General features: G+C 39.8%; 1 protein-coding gene across 4 annotated transcripts in view; it reads left to right on the top strand.

Annotated features, from left to right (window-relative positions):
• The window catches only part of Dennd5b (DENN domain containing 5B), a 148,386-nt gene that overhangs the window by 80,594 nt on the left and 48,157 nt on the right, over positions 1-19,635 (top strand). For all 4 annotated transcript variants that reach the window (XM_052721943.1, XM_052721942.1, XM_052721945.1 and 1 more), the window contains 5 exons: positions 2,944-3,181; positions 6,406-6,556; positions 12,290-12,383; positions 15,232-15,363; positions 18,642-18,794. In XM_052721943.1, the coding sequence (XP_052577903.1) occupies positions 2,944-3,181; positions 6,406-6,556; positions 12,290-12,383; positions 15,232-15,363; positions 18,642-18,794 (768 nt within the window). The remainder of the gene's footprint in view (positions 1-2,943; positions 3,182-6,405; positions 6,557-12,289; positions 12,384-15,231; positions 15,364-18,641; positions 18,795-19,635) is intronic.

The raw sequence follows: 19,635 nt of genomic DNA, 5'->3' as shown, positions 1-19,635 counted from the left end.
AACAGCCTATATTACTAGTCTTTTTAACCTTTTAAGCACAGGTTTTTCCATCCCATTAAGTATTTTATGATAGATAAAATAGTTTTACAAGAAAGTAAATCCTTGGGAGGTAGAAGCAGGAGGGTCAGGAATGCAAGACCATCCTCTGCTACATAGTAAGTTTGAGACCAGCCTGGGAAACCTGAGACCAGTCTCAAAAACAAAAGAACAAATAGATGGCTCATAAAACTGGTCTTTGAATTGTGTATTAAATTGCTATAATATCTCATATATATGAACTTGATTCTTACTAGTCTTCTCCTGTAAGTTTTATTTACAGTTGTTTTATGACAAAGTCTAGAAAAATTAAGCCTGTTCCTTTTTTTTTTTTTCTGGTTTTTCATGACAGGGTTTCTCTGTGTAGTTTTGGTGCCTGTCCTGGATCTCACTCTGTAGACCAGGCTGGCCTGGAACTCACAGAGATCCCCCTGCCTCTGCCTCCCAAGTGCTGGGATTAAAGGCATGCACTACCACCCCCTGGCTGCCTGTTCCTTTTCTAAGAAATTCTCACTGATAGTTTAGTCTTCACCCAATGATATAACACCCAGTTTGTTCATATAAAGGTAGTAGTTCAGTTTCATAAACCTAATTTTCTATCTTTTGTGTCTTAAAAGAGAGCAAGTGGCCGGGTGGTGGTGGCGCACGCCTTTAATCCCAGCACTCGGGAGACAGAGGCAGGAAGATCTTTGTGAGTTGGAGGCCAGCCTGGTCTACAGAGCGAGACCCAGGAAAGGTGCAAAGCTACACAGAGAAACCCTGTCTTGAAAAATCAAAAAAAAAAAAAAGGGATTGGGAATTTAGCTCAGTGGTAGAGTGCTTGCGTAGCAAGCGCAAGGCCCTGGGTTCGGGCCTCAGCTCTGAAAAAAAAAAAAAGGGCAAGTGAGTAAATTTGGTTTTATGACTTTTAGTCTAAGATTATGTTCCAAAGTTTTTAGAAAAAGAGACTAGAAAATGTAGCAGCTTATTACTATCCTCTGAAGCTTCTTTCTAAGGTTTACTGTATTCTGTCCAGTGTTCTTCATGTACCCCCAGATTTCTCCAACAGACAAAAAAACACTAGAGATGTATATGAAGGCCTTTAGGTCACCGGGATGCAGTTCAGTCCTCTGCCTCTGTTACTGAACAAGCATAATGCTGCTGTTAGGATGTGTCATGAAAGACCTCCCAAAGGAGCTATCACACTCCAAGATGCTGAGTGTTTAATTGTGGAGCATCTGACAGATAGGTATTTATGTTTGTGTAGTATCAAAGATTATTTTCTGACTTGGTCATATTTTTTCTTATGGGGGATAATATACTATGTGCATCAGAATTTGCTGGTGTACTTTATGCCTGATTAAACTTCTTTAGTGTTAAGAAACCACTTTTCAAATATATTTCTTCTCTAGGACCTGTTCTCATTTTTGCTTAGTTTTTATTATACTTTTTCTCCAGTTGAAGAACTAATTTTATACATTCATGATCTATCTTTGAGGCAATTCAAATTCTGATTTAAGTTCATATCCTAGTACCTTGTTCTTTTTTTACTCTTATATAGTTTCATACCAGAAGTGTAATTCTTTCTGTATAACCCCTAAGAAAATGAAAATTTCATGTTGGATTCCAGAAGATTAGAGTCATCTTATTTTTCACCAAGGAAATATGCAGGGCATAGTAGTCTTGAACGCCAAGTTCTGGTTGATTTTAAATCTTAGAGAACACAAGAATCTGAACATGAAAAGCCAGATGTTTGGCCCATTTTCAAAAGGGGGCTATATCTGTCCTATAAAAAGTAACTTTGATGTTTATCTATGAAATAACATTAAGGAGACGAACTGATTTCTAGAGACTACTATGAGTCCGTCTGGATATTTGTACTTATATAAGTACAAATCTATGAAAGTACTTAAATTGAAAAGTGGATTATATAAAGAAGCTTTTATTAAAAATCCCCTGAAGTAATAAAATGAAAAAATTAAATATGCTTGGAAGAAACCTGATAAATACTAAAAATAGTAACTTTATGTTGGCACTATCCTTCCATCTTTCTCCTTTTGGCTCTAACATACTGCATCTAACTTTGAAGAGTTTAAAAAAAAAAAAAGAAAAACAAAACCAACCCAGTAACTGGAATAGGAATTCACATACAAGTTTCAGCTCATCTTAATCAAGATTAGAATTCCTACATACATCATACATGAACCTGAAGAGAACACAAAAATGTGAACACTTAGGTTAGAAGCCAGTTATAATTTACTGCATCAAACAATCAAGTAAGAGGGAAGAATGGCTTGTACATTTTTGAAGATCCACTTGTATGAATTTTTTTTTTTTAGGCAATGTTTTCTCTCTCTTTTTAAGTCTCAGACAATTGTGTCAACATAAGTATGGAAGGAGTTTAATCTTGAGTTAACAAGAAGAGTGAACCTAGAAAAACATCTGCCTGAAGATCAAAAGAATTTCACCCATAGGCACTATATACACACATAGTCAGTTACTCGTCTTGTGGCCTTTTGGCTAGAGGTTCATTTCCTAGGCTAGGAACAGAGAACTGGAGAGATTACCCACTGGGAAGAAGAATCAAAATGTAATGGTAAGTGAAGTGAATGGTTGATAATCCATTGTATAACAACTTATCGACCATCATTCATTAATGATGTCCTCTCTTCTTCGTAATGGTCATCAGGATACTAATATAAATCAGTTTTCAAAGGTAAGATCAATGCTAAAGTCCCAAGTGACCTAAAAATCTATAAATTTAGAGAAAAGGAAAAATAGATTTACAAGACTTTAAATGTCAAGTGTCAGTTTTATGTGTTATAAGTTTGAAAAGTAATAACCTTAACAACAGACTGTTCATGTTCATCTTATAGAATATTAAGATGACCTCATTAAAGCAAGACTTTGCTAATTATCTCCTTACAGGCTTCTTTCCTCTCCGACCAGCCTGAGCCTTACCTGCCATTTCTTTCACGCTTCATTGAAACACAGATGTTTGCCACCTTTATTGATAACAAAATCATGTCTCAATGGGAAGAGAAAGACCCTCTGCTTCGGGTCTTTGATTCTCGGATTGAAAAGATAAGATTGTATAATGTAAGGGCACCTACACCCACCCTGCGGACATCTATATATCAGAAATGCAGCAGTTTAAAAGAAGCAGGTATATTTACCATGCCTTAAAAAAAATCCATGATCATTTCTTTTTATGGACTGTTGACTTATACAACACAAAGTTAATTTTCTTTCTTTTTTTTCCTCTTTTCTTTTCCTCCCTCCCTTCCTTCCTCTCTTTTTTTTTGGGGGGGGGGGGGTTTGTTTTTTTGTTTTTTTTTGAGACAGGGTTTCTCTGTGTAGCCCTGGCTGTCCTGGAACTTGCTCTGTAGATCAGGCTAGCCTCAAACTCAGTCTCTGTCTCTGCCTCCCAAGTGCTGGGATAAAAGGCTTGCGCCACCACTGCCCGGCTAAAGTTAATTTTCATTTTGGGACATTGTGACTAATCCTGGTGTTATCAAGAAGTGTTTTTATACTTTTCTTCAGATTTCTGTGAATCCCTATTTCTATAGACATTCAAAATATGCAGATTTTTGTTATTTTCTTGTGTTAGGAAAAAGTGTTAATTTCTGTCTTGCTGTTGATGCTGGCTCTTTACCTGTCACCTCATGTCTCTAGGTGTTAACTTAATGTAGTTAACCTAAAACTGGGCATAGTGGTGCATGCCTGAATCCTAGCACTCGGAAGCCAAGATAGAAGGACCAGGAGTTTAAGGCCAGCCTGGGTAATGTAGCAAGATTTTGTCTAAAATAAAAACAAAAACAAAAGGAAATCTGAGACACTGTCTAGTTTTACGTAACTAAAACAGTACATATTTGCTTTGTGGTATAGTTATATAGTTTCATGTCTTGAAATTAAATCTCTGGATTTTTCCATTCAAATTAAAGGCTCCCCCCAGCCCTAACACCAGTTTCCTTTAAAGAATGGTGAATTTTCCTGGTCTGAGTGGTTGTGAAATACATTCTGTTAAATAAATAATCCTACTAATAATAGTCAACATTTGAGTCTTTTCTATGTTCCAGTCAGTGTGCCAGTGTTTGTCTTCATATGCCTTTCTACTTGTAATCTTAATGACAGGTGTGTGCACAGCTGATTTCTGTTATTGCTTTATCATTGTCATTCTGTGGTGAGGAGGAAACTGAGAGGGTAAAGAATTTGGTTGTGGTTCTATAATTAGTTCTTGATGGAGCCCATGAGTTTGATCCAGATCTGACTGATTTCTAGTACCTAAAGCCTTATTCTTTTATTAGTTGTTTTATTCATTAACAAATATGTAAAATGTACCAATTCATGTAGTTTTACACATTTATGCCTAGTTCCCAACCCATTCTTTGCTGAATAGAAATATATATCCTTTTATTTCTTTCCATTCAATAAAAAAATGACACTTTTGCTGGGCGGTGGTAGTGCACACCTTTAATCCCCACTCTTGGGACAGAGGCAGGCAGATCTCTGTGAGTTCAAGGCTAGCCTGTCTGCATAGCTAGTTCCAGGACAGCCAGGGCTACATCAAGAAACCTGTCTCAGAAAAAAAAAAAAAAAAGTGACGCTTTTTATTTGAGACCAAGTTTTGTACTGGATAAAAGGACACAGCGGCTTTGCAGCTTTTTTGCTGCACTTCTGTTTCATGCTTACCTTCCTTTCCATCTTCATTTAAGTAGCTCAGTCACAGGAGGAATAAAGTTGTATTAGCATTTTTAATGAAAGAAGTATTAAATGATAACTTGTATTCAGTCTTCAAAGCATCCCTGTTGTATTCCTATGTATAAGGGCAATTCATTGGAATCCCTTCAGGAAGTGGCAAGAATCTGTGTTTCTAGAAACCAAGGAGATAGAATAAACGAAGTTGTTTGTTAAGAGAATTGTGACTTCCAGTGCTTTTAATAGTTATGTGAATACCTCATTGGGAAAGCTCCATTCCTCTCTTTCTGACAGAATTTTTAAAATGGAATGAAGTACCAATTCCTTAGCTTAACATGCATCTGGGAAATCTTACCAATTAAAATGGATTTTCTCTTTGTCCCTTGGACCCTGATAATCCCACTCTCATCTCAGAAATTGTGTGAAGCACTTTGAAAATATACCATTATAGATGTAGCATGCATGAAAATAAGATTAGGTTAAGGCCATAGTTCCCCAGGAATTTAAAGACTTGAAAAAGTAAAAGGAGACTGCTGTCTACGGCTCCCCCATCTGTCCTAGATTAGTTTGGTGCACACGGCACATACATGCATGCGTACTTTTTATACTTCTTTGTTTTGAGACAGTCTCAATAAATTGCATAGGAAAGCCTTGAACCCACAATTCTCCTCCCTTGGCTTCCTGACTAGCTGGAATTACAGGCCTGTACCACCAGGCCTGGCTCCATTATTTCTTTCATTGGTAAAATTGTATTCCCCACTTCCCCCCAAAAAAAAGAAAAAAGAAAAGGACGTAGAGATGGGTGTTGTTTCTGGTACTGGTGTTTTTGTGTTTATGTGTTTCTGCTGCTGTTTTTCCTCTAACCAAAAAGAGTTTTGGCCGGGCGGTGGTGGCGCACGCCTTTAATCCCAGCACTCGGGAGGCAGAGCCAGGCGGATCTCTTGAGAGTTCGAGGCCAGCCTGGGCTACCAAGTGAGTCCCAGGAAAGGCGCAAAGCTACACAGAGAAACCCTGTCTCGAAAAACCAAAAAAAAAAAAAAAAGAGTTTTGATTTGCAGGTGAACCCAAGAGGCGCAGACTATCTGCTGCTGATATTGTGCCTCCAGAGCCTTGTGATTTCTATGTAGAAAACAAGAAAGGGATAGTCATATGATTTTCTTTTTCCTCACCAGTCACCACAAATCAATAATGACACAAACCCTTGAAAGTCTTAACAGTAGACCAAACCTCTGACCTCACAAAGCAGGCATTTGATAATTTCTGAATATTCCCTAGAAATATGATTATTAAAAAGTTACATTGTTTTATGCTCCTTGTGGATATATATATATATGTAATATTTCCAATATTTACTTAAAATTAATCTTTCTTTCTTTTTTTTTTTTTATTTTTTGAGACAGGGTTTCTCTGTGTAGCTTTGCGCCTTTCCTGGAACTTGCTTTGTAGACCAGGCTGGCCTCGAACTCAGAGATCTGCCTGCCTCTGCCTCCCAAGTGCTGGGATTAAAGGCGTGCGCCACCACCGCCTGGCAAAATTAATCTTTCTATACTCATGTTTCTGATACCAAAGACCTTTGTAAACTTTGTTTCAGAGTGGCAGGATGAATTGAGTTTTCTCTAGGTACATGAATTATGATACAGCATTTTTTTTAGGAATGAAATGCCTCTAATTTATTATAAATTTAATTTATAGCCCAGTCAATTGAACAAAGACTGATGAAAATGGATCATACTGCAATTCACCCACATCTACTTGATATGAAAATCGGCCAAGGAAAATATGAGCAAGGGTTCTTTCCAAAGTTACAGTCCGATGTCTTGGCAGCAGGACCAGCCAATAACAAGTAAGCATGTGTTTTACCTCAGTGACTAGTTGAATGAAAGAAGGTAAATGTCCTACAGTGTTAACTAGGCAGTATGTGAACATTAAGTATCTATTTATATCTTTAAATTTAATTGATCCTTTGTATGCACTTGACTTTTAATTCTGTTATGTTAAAAAAAAAAAAAAAGACTCTAAAGACCAGAGGGTTTTTTTTCCCACAGAACTATCAATAGACACATTTCTTTATTATTTTCTTTTCAATTTGCGTTTTTGTTATTGTTGTTGGCAGGGTCTCAATAATTAAAACAGATTGAGCTAGAATTCAGTCTGTAATCCAACACTGGCCTGAAATACATGATCCTCCTCAGCAGCCTCTCCCTTTTGTTTGCTTTTTGTTCTGCCTCCCACCATCCCACCCCAGTGCTACAGATTGAACCCAGGACTTGGTGCTTATAGATAAATGGTCTACCACTGTGCTAAGCCCCTAACCCTACAGTCTTTTTTTTTCCTTGAAGTACTAGAGATCAAATCCAAGTCCACATTTAAATGACTATATTAAAACACTATCTTAATACTAATCAGGGAAGGTGACTTTTGCCAGTAACCTTGACACTTGAAAGTGGGACCTAGGAAAATTTTGGATTTAAGGACGGCCTGAACAACATAGCAAGTTTGAAGATAATGTAGTCTATATAGTGACCCCATGTCATAAAGCAAAACAGATAAACAGAGAACTTAAAACTTTGCTTAAAATGCTGGTGATTATGGGGTTCAGTGTATTCACTTTTTTAAAAGATTTATGTGTATAAGTATTTTGCTTACATGTATGTCATGTGCATACTTGGTACCAGTGGTAGTCATAAGAGGGCATTAGATCCCGTAGAAATGGAGTTAACAGATGGTTCTGAGCTACTATATGAATGCTAAGAACCAAATCCAGTTCTTCTGTAAGAGCATCAAGAGTAACTCTGAGGTGTTTGTTTGTTTGTTGGTTTGAGACATGGTCTTATATTCCTGGACTGGCCTCAGACTTTCAGTTCAGATTGCTCTGAACTTCTTTTTCATGTATTTTCTATTTATTCTTTGAGAATTTTATACACCTGTGATGTACATACCTTCTCTCTCTCTCTCTATCTCTCTCTCTCTCTCTCTTTCTCCCTCTCCCTCCCTCCCTTCCCCAACTGATGTCCATATTCATTCTTCATTCATTCATTCATTCGTTTTAGCACACTGAGTCTAATTAGTGCTGGCGGTATGTGAAGGGATAGGGCCAGCTACTGGAGCATGGGCGACTCTTGCTCGTCCATCAGCCATCAGCTACAAATTACTCTTCAGGTAGAAGTGGGACTTCATGAATCCTTTCTCCATCCATGCTGGAATTCTGACTGTCTTGCTCTTGTGCAGGCATCCACAGCCACTGTGAGTTCATTTGTGAAATGGCCCTGTCCTAAATGGAAAACAGTTTCGCAACAGTTCTCAAACTCTGGCTCCTGCCATCTTTTCATTCCCTCTTTTGCAGTGACCCCTGAGCCTTCCAGGGACAGGGTGTGATGCAGGCACCCTTTAGAGCTGAGCGCAGTTCTCCTCATCATACCTCTGTTTCTGGAGGGCTAGGGTTGCAGATGTGTGGTACATCATCTGTATTATGTAATGCTGAGATGAAACTAAAGGCATTGTGCATGCTAGGTGAGAATTCTACAAACTGAGCTACCTCTCCAGGTCTCAAATTTTCTTTTCTTTTCTTTTAATTATAAAATACTCTAATTGTTTGAATTGCTTTGATGTAAATGAGTACACTGTTGACCTGACAGTTTTTGTTTCCCTTTGATAACATTATGGTTTTCATTCATCTGTTTGGTAAGATTGGTTGTGCCGTTAGTATATATGAGGATTATCCTGGTTAAAGATTTAACAGTGAATCCAACTTGGTGGTACATACCTGTAATCTTAGCATTTGGGTAACTGGGGCAAATTTAAGGCCAATCTAGGCTACATAGAAAGATTGTTTCAGAGGGGAAAAAAAGAATTTAGCAATGAAGTGAACATAACAACAAACAATAAAAAACATCATCACAGCCGGGCGGTGGTGGCGCACGCCTTTAATCCCAGCACTCGGGAGGCAGAGCCAGGCGGATCTCTGTGAGTTCGAGGCCAGCCTGGGCTACCAAGTGAGTCCCAGGAAAGGCGAAAGCTACACAGAGAAACCCTGTCTCGGAAAAAAAAAAAAAAAAAAAAAAATCATCAAGCACAAGAAAACAGCAGTAAATATATAGATATAGATAATTTATATCGAACGAGATGGCTCTCAGTTGTAATCCTAGCACAAAGGAGTCTGAGACAGGAGGATCCCAACTTCAAGACCAGGCTATATAACAAGTATGAGGCTAAAGGCCATTGAAGACCTTTCTCAAATAAGATAAATAAGAAAATAATATAAACAGTGAAGGAAAATATGGAGTTCTTAGAAGGGAGGGTGTGGTAGTTTGAATGAAAATGGAAACGATAGACTCATAGGGAGTGGCATTACTGGAGATGTGGCCTTGTTAGAGGAAGTGTGGCACAGTGGGTAGGATCACTCAAGCCAGGCCCAGTATCACTCTCTATCCCTGCTGCCTTCCAGTTCAGCTGTAGAACTCTTGGCTCCTTCTCCAGCACTGTCTGCCTACCTGCTGCCATGCTTCCCACTGTGATCATAATGCACTATGGTAGTTTGAATAGCTATGACCCCCATAAAACTTGTGTTTGAATACTTGGCCTATAGGGAGTGGCAATGTTAGGTGTGGCCTTGTTGGAGGAAGTGTATCACTATGGGGCCGGGCTTTGAGGTCTCATATGCTCAAGCTATGCCCAGTGTGGCACCCAGTTGCTTCCGCAGTGGTCAGTGAAGCTTCTTTTGCAATGGTATCGATGATTGCTGACTCATAACTGGGAATGAGAGACATTGAAGGCTTCTGTGACAACTTCACACACACACACACACACACACACACACACACACACACACACACACACACACCTGAAAAAGAAACACTAAGACTATGAAAAAAATATAAATATGCTCGGTGGGGCAAAAAAATATCCTATTTAATTTTCTTTCCAAAACAGGGAAATGAGCATTAAGAAAATTACTGGGGGAGGAGAGTGTGGGGTCACGTGCTGCCAGTAGGCTTCTGGGCACCACCCTGCCTATTAACCCTAATTTGTTTTGGGAAGAGGGTTTCAGATTTTTTGTTGGTTGGTTAGTTTAGTTTGGGGTTTATTGAGACCAAGTCTTACCAAGTAGCTTAGGGTGGCCTACAATGCACTGTCCCTTGTCTCCGTCTTCCAGGAGGTAGGAGTGCAGACATGTGCCTCCATGCTCAGATTAAACCTGATTTTTTTCAGTCCCTGTGAAATTTGTATTAACTATTTTTGACAGTACTGTTTTTCCTTTTTAAACTACATTTATTGGGGGGAATACACACATGCCATGGTGTACGTGCAGAGACCAGAAGACAACATTTGGGAGTTAGCCTTCTCACTTGATCAGGTCATCAGGCTTGGAGACAAGTTCCTTCTCCCACAGGACCATTTTCAAGACCTCTGTGCTAAAGGTCTACACTTGGGTCTTTATACATTCTCTCTGTTAAGTTCTATTTATTGTGAGCTATTTATGCCATGTAGTTTTTATAAGAATAAGCTGTAGAAATTACATTTTGTATTGTATTTCCATCAGTTGAGTGGTAGCACTTCAGGGTGAATTGAAAAAAAGTCTTTGTTGAGAATAAGACAGTTGATAAAGGGCATATGGAGATATTCATGTCATAAAGGATGGCAGGTCTTAGTATGGCATGAGACCAAGGAATCAAGGACAGTATTCCCAGGATTTGGGGATCTGTTGAGCAAGGTTGGAAGGGAGAGAATCATTATAGAGGAAAGGACATTGCTTTTGGAGTACTTTGTATGATTTTCCTTGGCCCTTAGGCCAGAACTGAAGGGAAAACAGCAGAAGAGGTAGTGTGGAAGAGCTAATGTACCAGGAGGTGGGCATTAGCACATTAGATGGAAATGTTTCAGAGTTCTGAGGTCGGGACTAGACAGATGGCTCAGCCATTAAGAGCACTGGCTGCTCTTCCAGAGGACTCGGATTTAATTCCCAGCATCCACATGGCAGCTCCCAGCTGTCTGTAACTCCAATTCCAGAGGATCCAATACCCTCACACAGACATACATGCAGGCAAAACACAGATACACATGAAATAAATTTTTTAAAGTTTTTCATAAAACATCTTATAATATAGTCCACCATTTCATAGAAATACTATCATACAATTTTAGAGTCCAGAGTAATCATATCCTAGCTCACTGATACAAAAGAGCCTTAAGTTTAGAAAGATACCCTTTAAAAAGTTGACAGTCAAGCCTGGAGAGATGGTTTAGTGTTCAAGAGCATATATTGCTCTTGCAGAGGACCCAGTTTGGCTCATAACCACCTGTAACTCCAGCTCCAGAGGATCTTAGGCCATGCATGGGCACCCACACTCACAGGCACATACCTACACACAGACACATATATAAATAATAAAAAAATTAATATTTTTAAGTGGAAAATTAAAATTTTTTTTCTTTTGGGACACTACAATTAATTTGTTATAAATTATGGACTTTGAGAATATTCTTTTTGCTAAAGATATTTACGTATAATATTTACTTGGAACACATCAGGGAGACTTGCATACATCTGATATAATCAAGGATCAACTTGAGTTAAGATCTGATTTGATGCTGGGTGTGATGGTGCATACTTTTAATCTCAGCATTGGAGAGACAGAGGCAGGAGAATCTCTGAATTCAAGACTAGCCTTGTCTACATAGTGAGTTCCAGGACAGCCAGAGCTACACAGACCATGTCTTTTTTTAAAAAAAAAAAAAAAAAAAAATCTGTCTTGTTATTATGTTTACTATGTGTATGTATATCTAACATTTAGCACCCCCCTTTTAAAATCTCAATTTTTTAGTTTTAAAAAAATGTTTGTGTCCATCTATGTCTGTATGAGTATATGCCAAGTGACTGTGGATACCCATGGAGGCTGAAAGAGGGCATCAGATCCTTGAAAGCTAGTTACAAGTGGTTGTAAGCCACCCAATGTGGGTGCTGAAACCAAACTCAGTTCTCTGTCAGAGCAGCAAGGGCTCTCTCCAGTCCCTAATCTCAGTTTTTAAAAAGTACTAATTGTAGTGATAGTTGTGAATATCCAAAACCCATTAGATTGAGTGCTTTGGATGGGTAAATTAAATGGTATCTAAAATTATAACTTTAAACGTATTTTGAAAAGAATTGATTGAAAGAATTGAGTATGGTGGCACAGAAGACAGGAGAATCGTGATTTTAAGGCCAGACTAACGTGCAGCAAGACTGTCCAAACTAAAAACAAGGGAAGAAGAAAATGGCTCTTGCCAGCCTTTTGTGTGGAATGGTTCATTCTTTCTGGGTGGTTGTTGTTGTTGCTTTGGTTTTTTTGTAGTTGTTTTGGAGGAGGCTGGTGTTTTTGTTTTTTGTTTGGTTTTGGTTTTGTTTTTTTGAGACAGGATTTCTGTATATAGTCCTGGCTGTCCTGGAACTCACTCTGCAGACCAGGCTGGCTTGGTCTGCAGATCTGCGCTTGGATTACAAGCATGAGGCTCCACTGCCCAGCCCATTCTTTCTGTTTTTAAGAAAATAAATTTGGTTAGTTTTTTAATCTATGTTGTCTTGGGTATATTTATCTTCCAGTCGCTGGGTGAGTCGAAGTGCCACGGCACAGCGCCGGAAAGAACGGCTCCGCCAGCATTCTGAACACATTGGACTAGACAACGACTTACGGGAGGTATGTGGTCCAATGCGGAGATCACAGAACTCACCCAGGGACTGTCAATATTCATGATCTCTCAAGTTCTTTTAAAAACAGTTCAACTTATTTTAAAATATTATTTTTATACTGAAGTGTAGCAGAAAACATTTTCCAGTTTTGTCCTTTTGTTCATCTAAAATAGGGCTTTATTTCTGTGTAGTAAATCTAATAGAAGCTTTATTTAGGGTAAATTTTTGGTCAGTAGGTCTCCTGAAGGGAGAAACATTGAGATACACATATATCTAAGTTTCAAATATAATTTAAGCTTAGTAAGTAAAGATATATTAACATATTCTTTGGCTTACTGACACCATGTTTTAGAAGTGTCAGAGCTGTTTTTAGATTAAGATCTATATGCTTTATTTGTATTCATTGAAAATAAAATTCAAATTATGTTTAAATAATTATATTTTGTTTCTTGTGATCAAAAGAAAAATGCAAACAAAAATTTTGCTGTTTTATAAGCTCAAGTGTGTAGAAATAGGACAGAAAGCATCCTTCCAAACTGAAGCCTTTCTTGTTTGTTGCCTTGCCTTCACTATCCCCCCTTGCTGTGGTCTTATCATGTGCATGCAGGTTTTGCTTCTGTTTTCCTTTTTTTTTTCCCCTTTTTCTACTTTTCTGTCATTGAAACATCGCCATCATCTTAGCCTTCCGGGGGACTTTTGGTCTGTCAGAACTCCATGGCATTCTGGGAGTGGGATCAGGGCCCAACTCCTCCTGCACGGCTTCCTAAAAAGTCCTTCTCTGAGTGCTGCCTGGTATGTCCTTTGCCTTGAAAGTGCTTCACAAGATGTTCCTGAATTTTGTCTTTGGTGTTTCTTGAATAGCCCACACATGAGTGCATGTAGCATGTTTTGCTCTCTGCTTCTTCTTGTGTTTCTTCTTGTTTCTCTGCTTCTTCTGCCTGCTTGTGCTGGAGTGTGCTCACACAAGTAATTCTATGCTGTTAGCAGTAAGACTGACATTCAAATCCTGAGTCATTGGGGCGGGGGGGGGCGGGGGGGGGGGGGTGCGTGCGAGCATGAGCTACAGAAGTACAGAGCCCTCAGAAGGCACTGAATCTCTTGTAGCTGGAGTCACAGATGGTTGTGAACTTCCTGAAGTGGATGCTAGGAACCAAACTAAGGTCCTCTGAAAAACAATCACCTCTGTTTACTTTTGTTTTTGAGACAGGGTCTCATGTATCCTAGCCTGCCCTAGGCTGGCATGTGTTTAAGGATGATCTTGAACATCTGATCCTCCTTTCCCACTCAGCTGGGTGGCAGTGACGCACCTCTAATCCCAGCACTTGGAAGGCAGAGGCAGGCAGATCTCTGTTGAGTTGGAAGCCAGCATGGTCTCCAGATCGAGTTCCAAGACAGGCTCCAAAGCTACACAGAGAAACCCTGTCTTGAAAAACAAAACAAGAACAACAACAAAAAAGACATGCACCGCTATACCCAGTTTGTTTTTTTAATAATTTAACATTATTTAACATGTGGTGGTGGTTTTATGAGGCAGGGCCTCGCTATATATACTTGACTGTCTTGAAGCTCCCTGTTATATACCAGGCTGGCCTCCAACTTACAGAAGTCAGGCTATCTTGGCCTCCCTAGTGCTGGGATTAAAGATGTACACCACCACACCTGGCTTTTACTTTTATTTTTAAATTATGTTCATGTGTGTGGGGCTGTGTGTACTTGAGTGCTGGTGCCTATGGAGGCCAGAGACATCACATACTCCTAGAGCTGGAGTTAACTGAGCTACCTGATGTGGGTGCTGTAAAGTGAACTTAAGTCCTCTGCAAAATCATACACACTCAGCACCACTGAGCCATCTCTCCATCTCCACCACACCCAGTTTTTATATGGTGCTGGGGATCAAACCAGGGTTTTGTATGCACCACCAAACATGGTTTATGTTGTGCTCAGGATTGATCACAAGTCTTATGCATGATGAGCGAGCAAGCTCTCTACCAACTGAGCTATAACCTCTTCCCTGTTTTTGGCTTTTATGGAAATTGACTAAACAAGTTCAAGAACATTGGAATGTTTTTTTTTTTTTTTTTTTGTGTGTGTGTGTGTGTGTGTGTGTGTGTGTGTGTGTGTGTGTGTGTTACTCCAAAGTCAACAGAGGATTCTGGGCATAAAACTAGGGATCATAGAACAAGTCAAGGGAAGGTTTTATGCAAACATCTCAGTAGAATCTTCCCACTCACCTCATCCCCAGCCCCCATGTTTGGAGCACATAATGCTTTTCAGCCTTTTCTGTGAACTATATAGCATGCATCATGCAGTGATTGCAGCATCATTAGACATTCGCTGATATCATTGAGGTCATAAAAATTAGTTACAACACAATTCTGGTACTATCGAAAGTTAATTAGAGCCAAGGATTTGGCTGGAGAACAGTGCCCGGATGATTGAGGGATTTGAAGTCTGTGTTGAGAGGAGTGGAACAGAGGAGGCCAGCAACCTTTTCTGTGGAACCTTAGACTAAACTAGACACCTAAATGGTTTTTTTTTTTTTCTTAACTTGAGATCCTAACTAATCATAATTTTGGTGGTCCCATTAAAAAGACTAAACTCAATGACACTCCTGGTATTGTGTGAATTTCAACTTAATAATGTTTCTGTCACTCTCCTTTTCACAAGAGTTAACTGGTTTCAGGAAGAGTACACATGTCTTCTGTCTTCTATCAAAAGCACCAAAATCTTAATTGCTGTTGTATTCACACACTTAAGGCCTTTTTTACATCTTGCTTGTTGTATTTGTTCATGTAAGTTTTAAGTAGAAAAGAAATATATGATGTTTACACATTTAAAATACTCCTAATTTTTAGAAATATATGCAAGAGGCACGAAGCTTAGGAAAAAACATGAGGCAACCAAAACTGTCAGATCTCTCACCTGCTGTGATTGCACAAACCAACTGGAAATTTGTAGAAGGCTTACTAAAAGAATGCAGAATGAAGGTACGTATACTGCTGCCAGACAGTGTGCATTCATATTTATCTAAGATGAGATCAGTCGACCTCATTTGTGCCTGCAGCTTCTCTGAAAAGAAAGTTTACTATTTTATTTTTTTATGAGTATGAGTGTTTTGCCTGTATGTATGTCTGTGTGCTACATGTAGACAGTGCCCATGAAGGCCAAAAGAGGTCATCAGATCCTCTGGGACTGGCGTTACAGATGGTTGTGAGCTACCATGTGGGTGCTGGGAATCAAACCCAGGTCCTCTGCAAGAACATCCATTGCTCTTAACCACTGAGCCACCTATCCAGGCTTCAAAAGAAACTTTTTTGTAACATAGACCTGATATGCTCTTGACTGAAATCATGAATCTCCATGAAGTCTCCATGGCCCACAGTATCAATGACATGGGAGCCTTGCTTGGTTTTTCTCATCTTTTTAACTATTGTACGGTATATGGAGTTGTGTGTGTGTGTGTGTAGGCACACATGTGGAAATCAGTTCTTACCATCCAACTCATTTTGAGGCAGGGTCTTTCTTGTTTGTTGCCATTACTACAGCTGTTTGAAATAGCAGTCCCATGAGCTTCATCCCAAACCTTACAGTAGTAGCATTGAGATTGGAGGTGTGTGCCACCTTATCCAGTTTTCACATGGGTTCCCAGGATCTGAACTCTGGTGGTCAGGCTTGTATGACAAGCACTTTTACTCACAAACCATCTCCCCAGCCCTTAGCTATTGTTTTCCTCCTCAGCATGATGTTAAGCCACTCATAAGTTATATAAAGAATGTTACTCTCTTACGTGAAAAGCAACATATATACCTGTATAAAGCCTTGCCTGTGTCCATACACATTACCACATGTCCTTAAGAGAAAATATCTTAACTATGTTATAGGTCAGTGAATATTAAATATAATTCTTCTCTCACAGAACTGCCTTTATATGAGGTAGCCATATAAATGAAAAACCTCAGCTTTTTAAAGTAACTTGTGAGCATATTCAATAAAAGCACTGTTTTCAATATCAGTGTATACAGGTAATTAGACAAGGTACTACCTAGAGGAGCTGTATGCTTTCTCACATGTGCAAGAGTAGCTAAGGTTGATGTGAATTAATTTACCTGAAACTGGTTTTCAGTATCTGATACATTCTTGTGAGCAAAGAAGAGAAAAAAGGGGGAAAAGGGGAGAATCCTAGTTCACTCACAAACTAGGAAGTTCTCAAGAAAAAAGAAAAAGAAAGGAAGGAAAGAAGGAAGGAAGGAAGAAAGAAACTAGAGCTGCTTATTTCTTTTTCTTTTTTTTTACTTTTTTTTAATTTAATGCCAAATGCTTTTTATTGAAGGAGGGAAGAGGTCTTAAATACAGGCTTACAGCACAATGGGAGAACCCTGGAGGGCAGAAGTTCACTACCGATGTTTACAATCTTGCATCTAAGCTGTTAACGCCCATTATGCAGGATACACAGACAAGGAACTTCCCTTAAGCATTTAGGAGGGTGGAACCCGGCAGGGAATTAGCATAGGGAGGATATCAAGGTCAAGATCAGCAAGCAAGGCAACAGTTACCCAAAACAGGGGCCAGTGCCCTATAGGTCCCCCTTTTACTAAAAAATGAGCTTCTGACTTAGGTTGCATGGGATGTCAGCAGGTCACCTTACCCATCATGGAGACGCCTGCCCAGGCCACACAGGCACTCTGTCTTAGGTTGGTGAGCGCTCCCCAGGCATTACCCATCTCTGAATACTCATTATCATACAGGCTCAGTCGTGTGTGAGCTGCAGAGTTAACTGTTGCCAAAGATCTCAAAGTGGCGCTGGGCTTGCAATCTGTGTGTTCGACACAGAAAAGACCAACAGAGGTCCTATCCCACCCATAGCCAGTAGGCTAAAGGCAACTGAGCCATTCCCTTCCTTAACGAGCCTTACTGCAAATTGGAGTAAGATGGTATCCCAAAAGCAAATGGAACTTGACTTTATAAATTTATAATTTTCAAAGCCAATCGAAATGTATATAACTATTGAATTAAATTTATCATGCCCAGTAGAATGAAAGATTAACTAACTGTGGTAGCTATTTTTGCTGCCAGGGTCTCCACTGTGCTAGCTATAGTAACCAATTATGAAATGTTAATCCCAGAAACAGTAGCAGCGGTGGCCGCCACTGCTATAACAGCAACAATGGCAGCAGCAATGTCAAATTCTCTTCTGGAGCATGTGGACATCCACTGGCATGGATACAACTCCAGGAACACGAACCACCAAGGCCCATTTTTCTTGATCCCAGCACGACTTAATCAGGCAGCTCTGCAAAAGAACAACTAAGAACTATAAAGAAAAAACAGGCAGCTCACAAGGAGCATAAATAATGGTCTTATAATGTCTACATTCAGGCTCACAAATTTTAAGGTATCTTCAAAGAGGGGCTAAATGAATTTCAGGAGGCCAATAAATGTTGCACAGAGCCACTCCTGAAAAGTAGGTACTACACCAGCTTGAAGAGGATTGTGAAAATGAAAAGGCTTAGCTGGCATGCTACTGTTAACAAATGGAGGTCAGTGACCTTCAGGGTTATCCTTAATCTCCAAGGTGTCTGGGTGACACGTTTTCAAACATACCTGAAAAAGCAGCTACCATACATTACCTTCTGGAGAATCCAACCACATGGCTACAGTTCCTAGGCTTACATTAATGCTTGCCAGAGCTGGCCATATTGGGCTCTCAATCCCCATTGGCATCAGAAGGGGAGAGTTTTTCATGAAGGCCCAATAGGTCTCTGTCATTGTTGGGCTTCAGCAGCAGCCACAGGGCACACACAGCAGAGCTGCTTATTTCTGTTGTGGTTTTGGCTTAAGTGCAGAAAGCTTTAGTTTGTCAAGATGCTAGAGTCAGTAAAGGTCAACTTGTAGTGACAGGATGAGGTTCTAGTGTCAGAAAGTGCATTTTCTAGATTCAAGGCAATTCCAGAAGTTCTAGGATAATTCTACTATTACAGAAGTTAATAATTGAAATTATATGTGTGTTTTTTCAACCTTATGATGACTTAAAAACGTTATTTTATTGTTTCATTGGTGTCCTAACATTTCTCTGGCATAATAGTAACATACTGAAGGTATTACTCCAACCAGCTGATCACCAGATTAAGATATTTTCTCCATGGTGACTGAAAATCTGTAATTAGAATCGTAATGAAAGGAAGCTGGATCTCCTAAGCTAGTAATTGATTACTTGGTTTTGAGTTTCACTGCTGTGGTAATTTATGACCATTCATAATGTTTTTAGACAAAACGCATGCTGGTAGAGAAGATGGGACATGAAGCAGTGGAACTGGGCCACGGAGAAGCAAACATCACTGGCTTGGAAGAGAATACTTTGATCGCCAGCCTCTGTGACCTGCTGGAGAGGATATGGAGCCATGGCTTACAGGTCAAGCAGGTAACTAACTCAAGAGGTGCTGGTGGCATGGCTGATTAAGGGACTTACTCACATCAAGGGACTGTTCAAGGTGGCACACACCTTTAATCCCAGCACTCAGGAAGCAGAAGCAGGTGGATTTCTGTGAGTTTGAGGCCAGCCTGGTCTGCATAATCAGACCTTGTCATAAAAAAAAAAAAAAAAAGGAAAAAAGGACAGGTGGTGGTGGCGCACACCTTTAATCCCAGCACTCGGGAGGCAGCGGCAAGCAGCCTGGTCTACAGAGCTGGCTCCAGGCCAGCCAGGGTTACACAGAGAAACCTTGTCTCAAAAAACCAAAAAAAAAGGAGGCAAGGTTGAGGCTGGCAAGATTGCTCAGCACCAAGCCTGACAATCTGACTTGGATCTCTGGAACCCACCTAGTAGAAGGAGAACACACTCCTGAAAGTTGTCCTCGAACTTCCACACATGAATGAGAAATGTAACAAGAAAAAGATCCCACAAGATAATGAGATACATATCACAGGCCATTCAGTTCCAGCAAAAGAAACATAATCTGGGTTAAATGTAGTGGCATGCGCCTATAATCTCAGCACTTGGGAGGCAGAGAAAGGTGGGGGTAGGCTGGTGTGCAAAGTGAGTTCCAGACCAGCCAAGCCTATACAGTGAGACTATCTCCAAACAAAAAAAAAAAAAAAAAAAAAAAAAGGAAAGAAAGAAAATCAATCTATGATCAGGAGGTGGTCTGAGGATCTTTCATGATAAACAGGAAAGGACAAAATTGCACATGTGTTGGGAGAGCTGGCCCCACACTCGGGAGAGAGGGCCCACCCTTCATACAGGTGTGGGAGAGCTGGCTCCT

This window comes from Peromyscus californicus, unplaced genomic scaffold (genome assembly GCF_007827085.1).
Source record: "Peromyscus californicus insignis strain IS unplaced genomic scaffold, ASM782708v3 Scaffold_6__1_contigs__length_162567912, whole genome shotgun sequence".
Classification (NCBI taxonomy): domain Eukaryota; kingdom Metazoa; phylum Chordata; class Mammalia; order Rodentia; family Cricetidae; genus Peromyscus; species Peromyscus californicus.
Note: the sequence above shows the minus strand (reverse complement) of the source record. Positions and strands in the feature narration are given on the sequence as shown.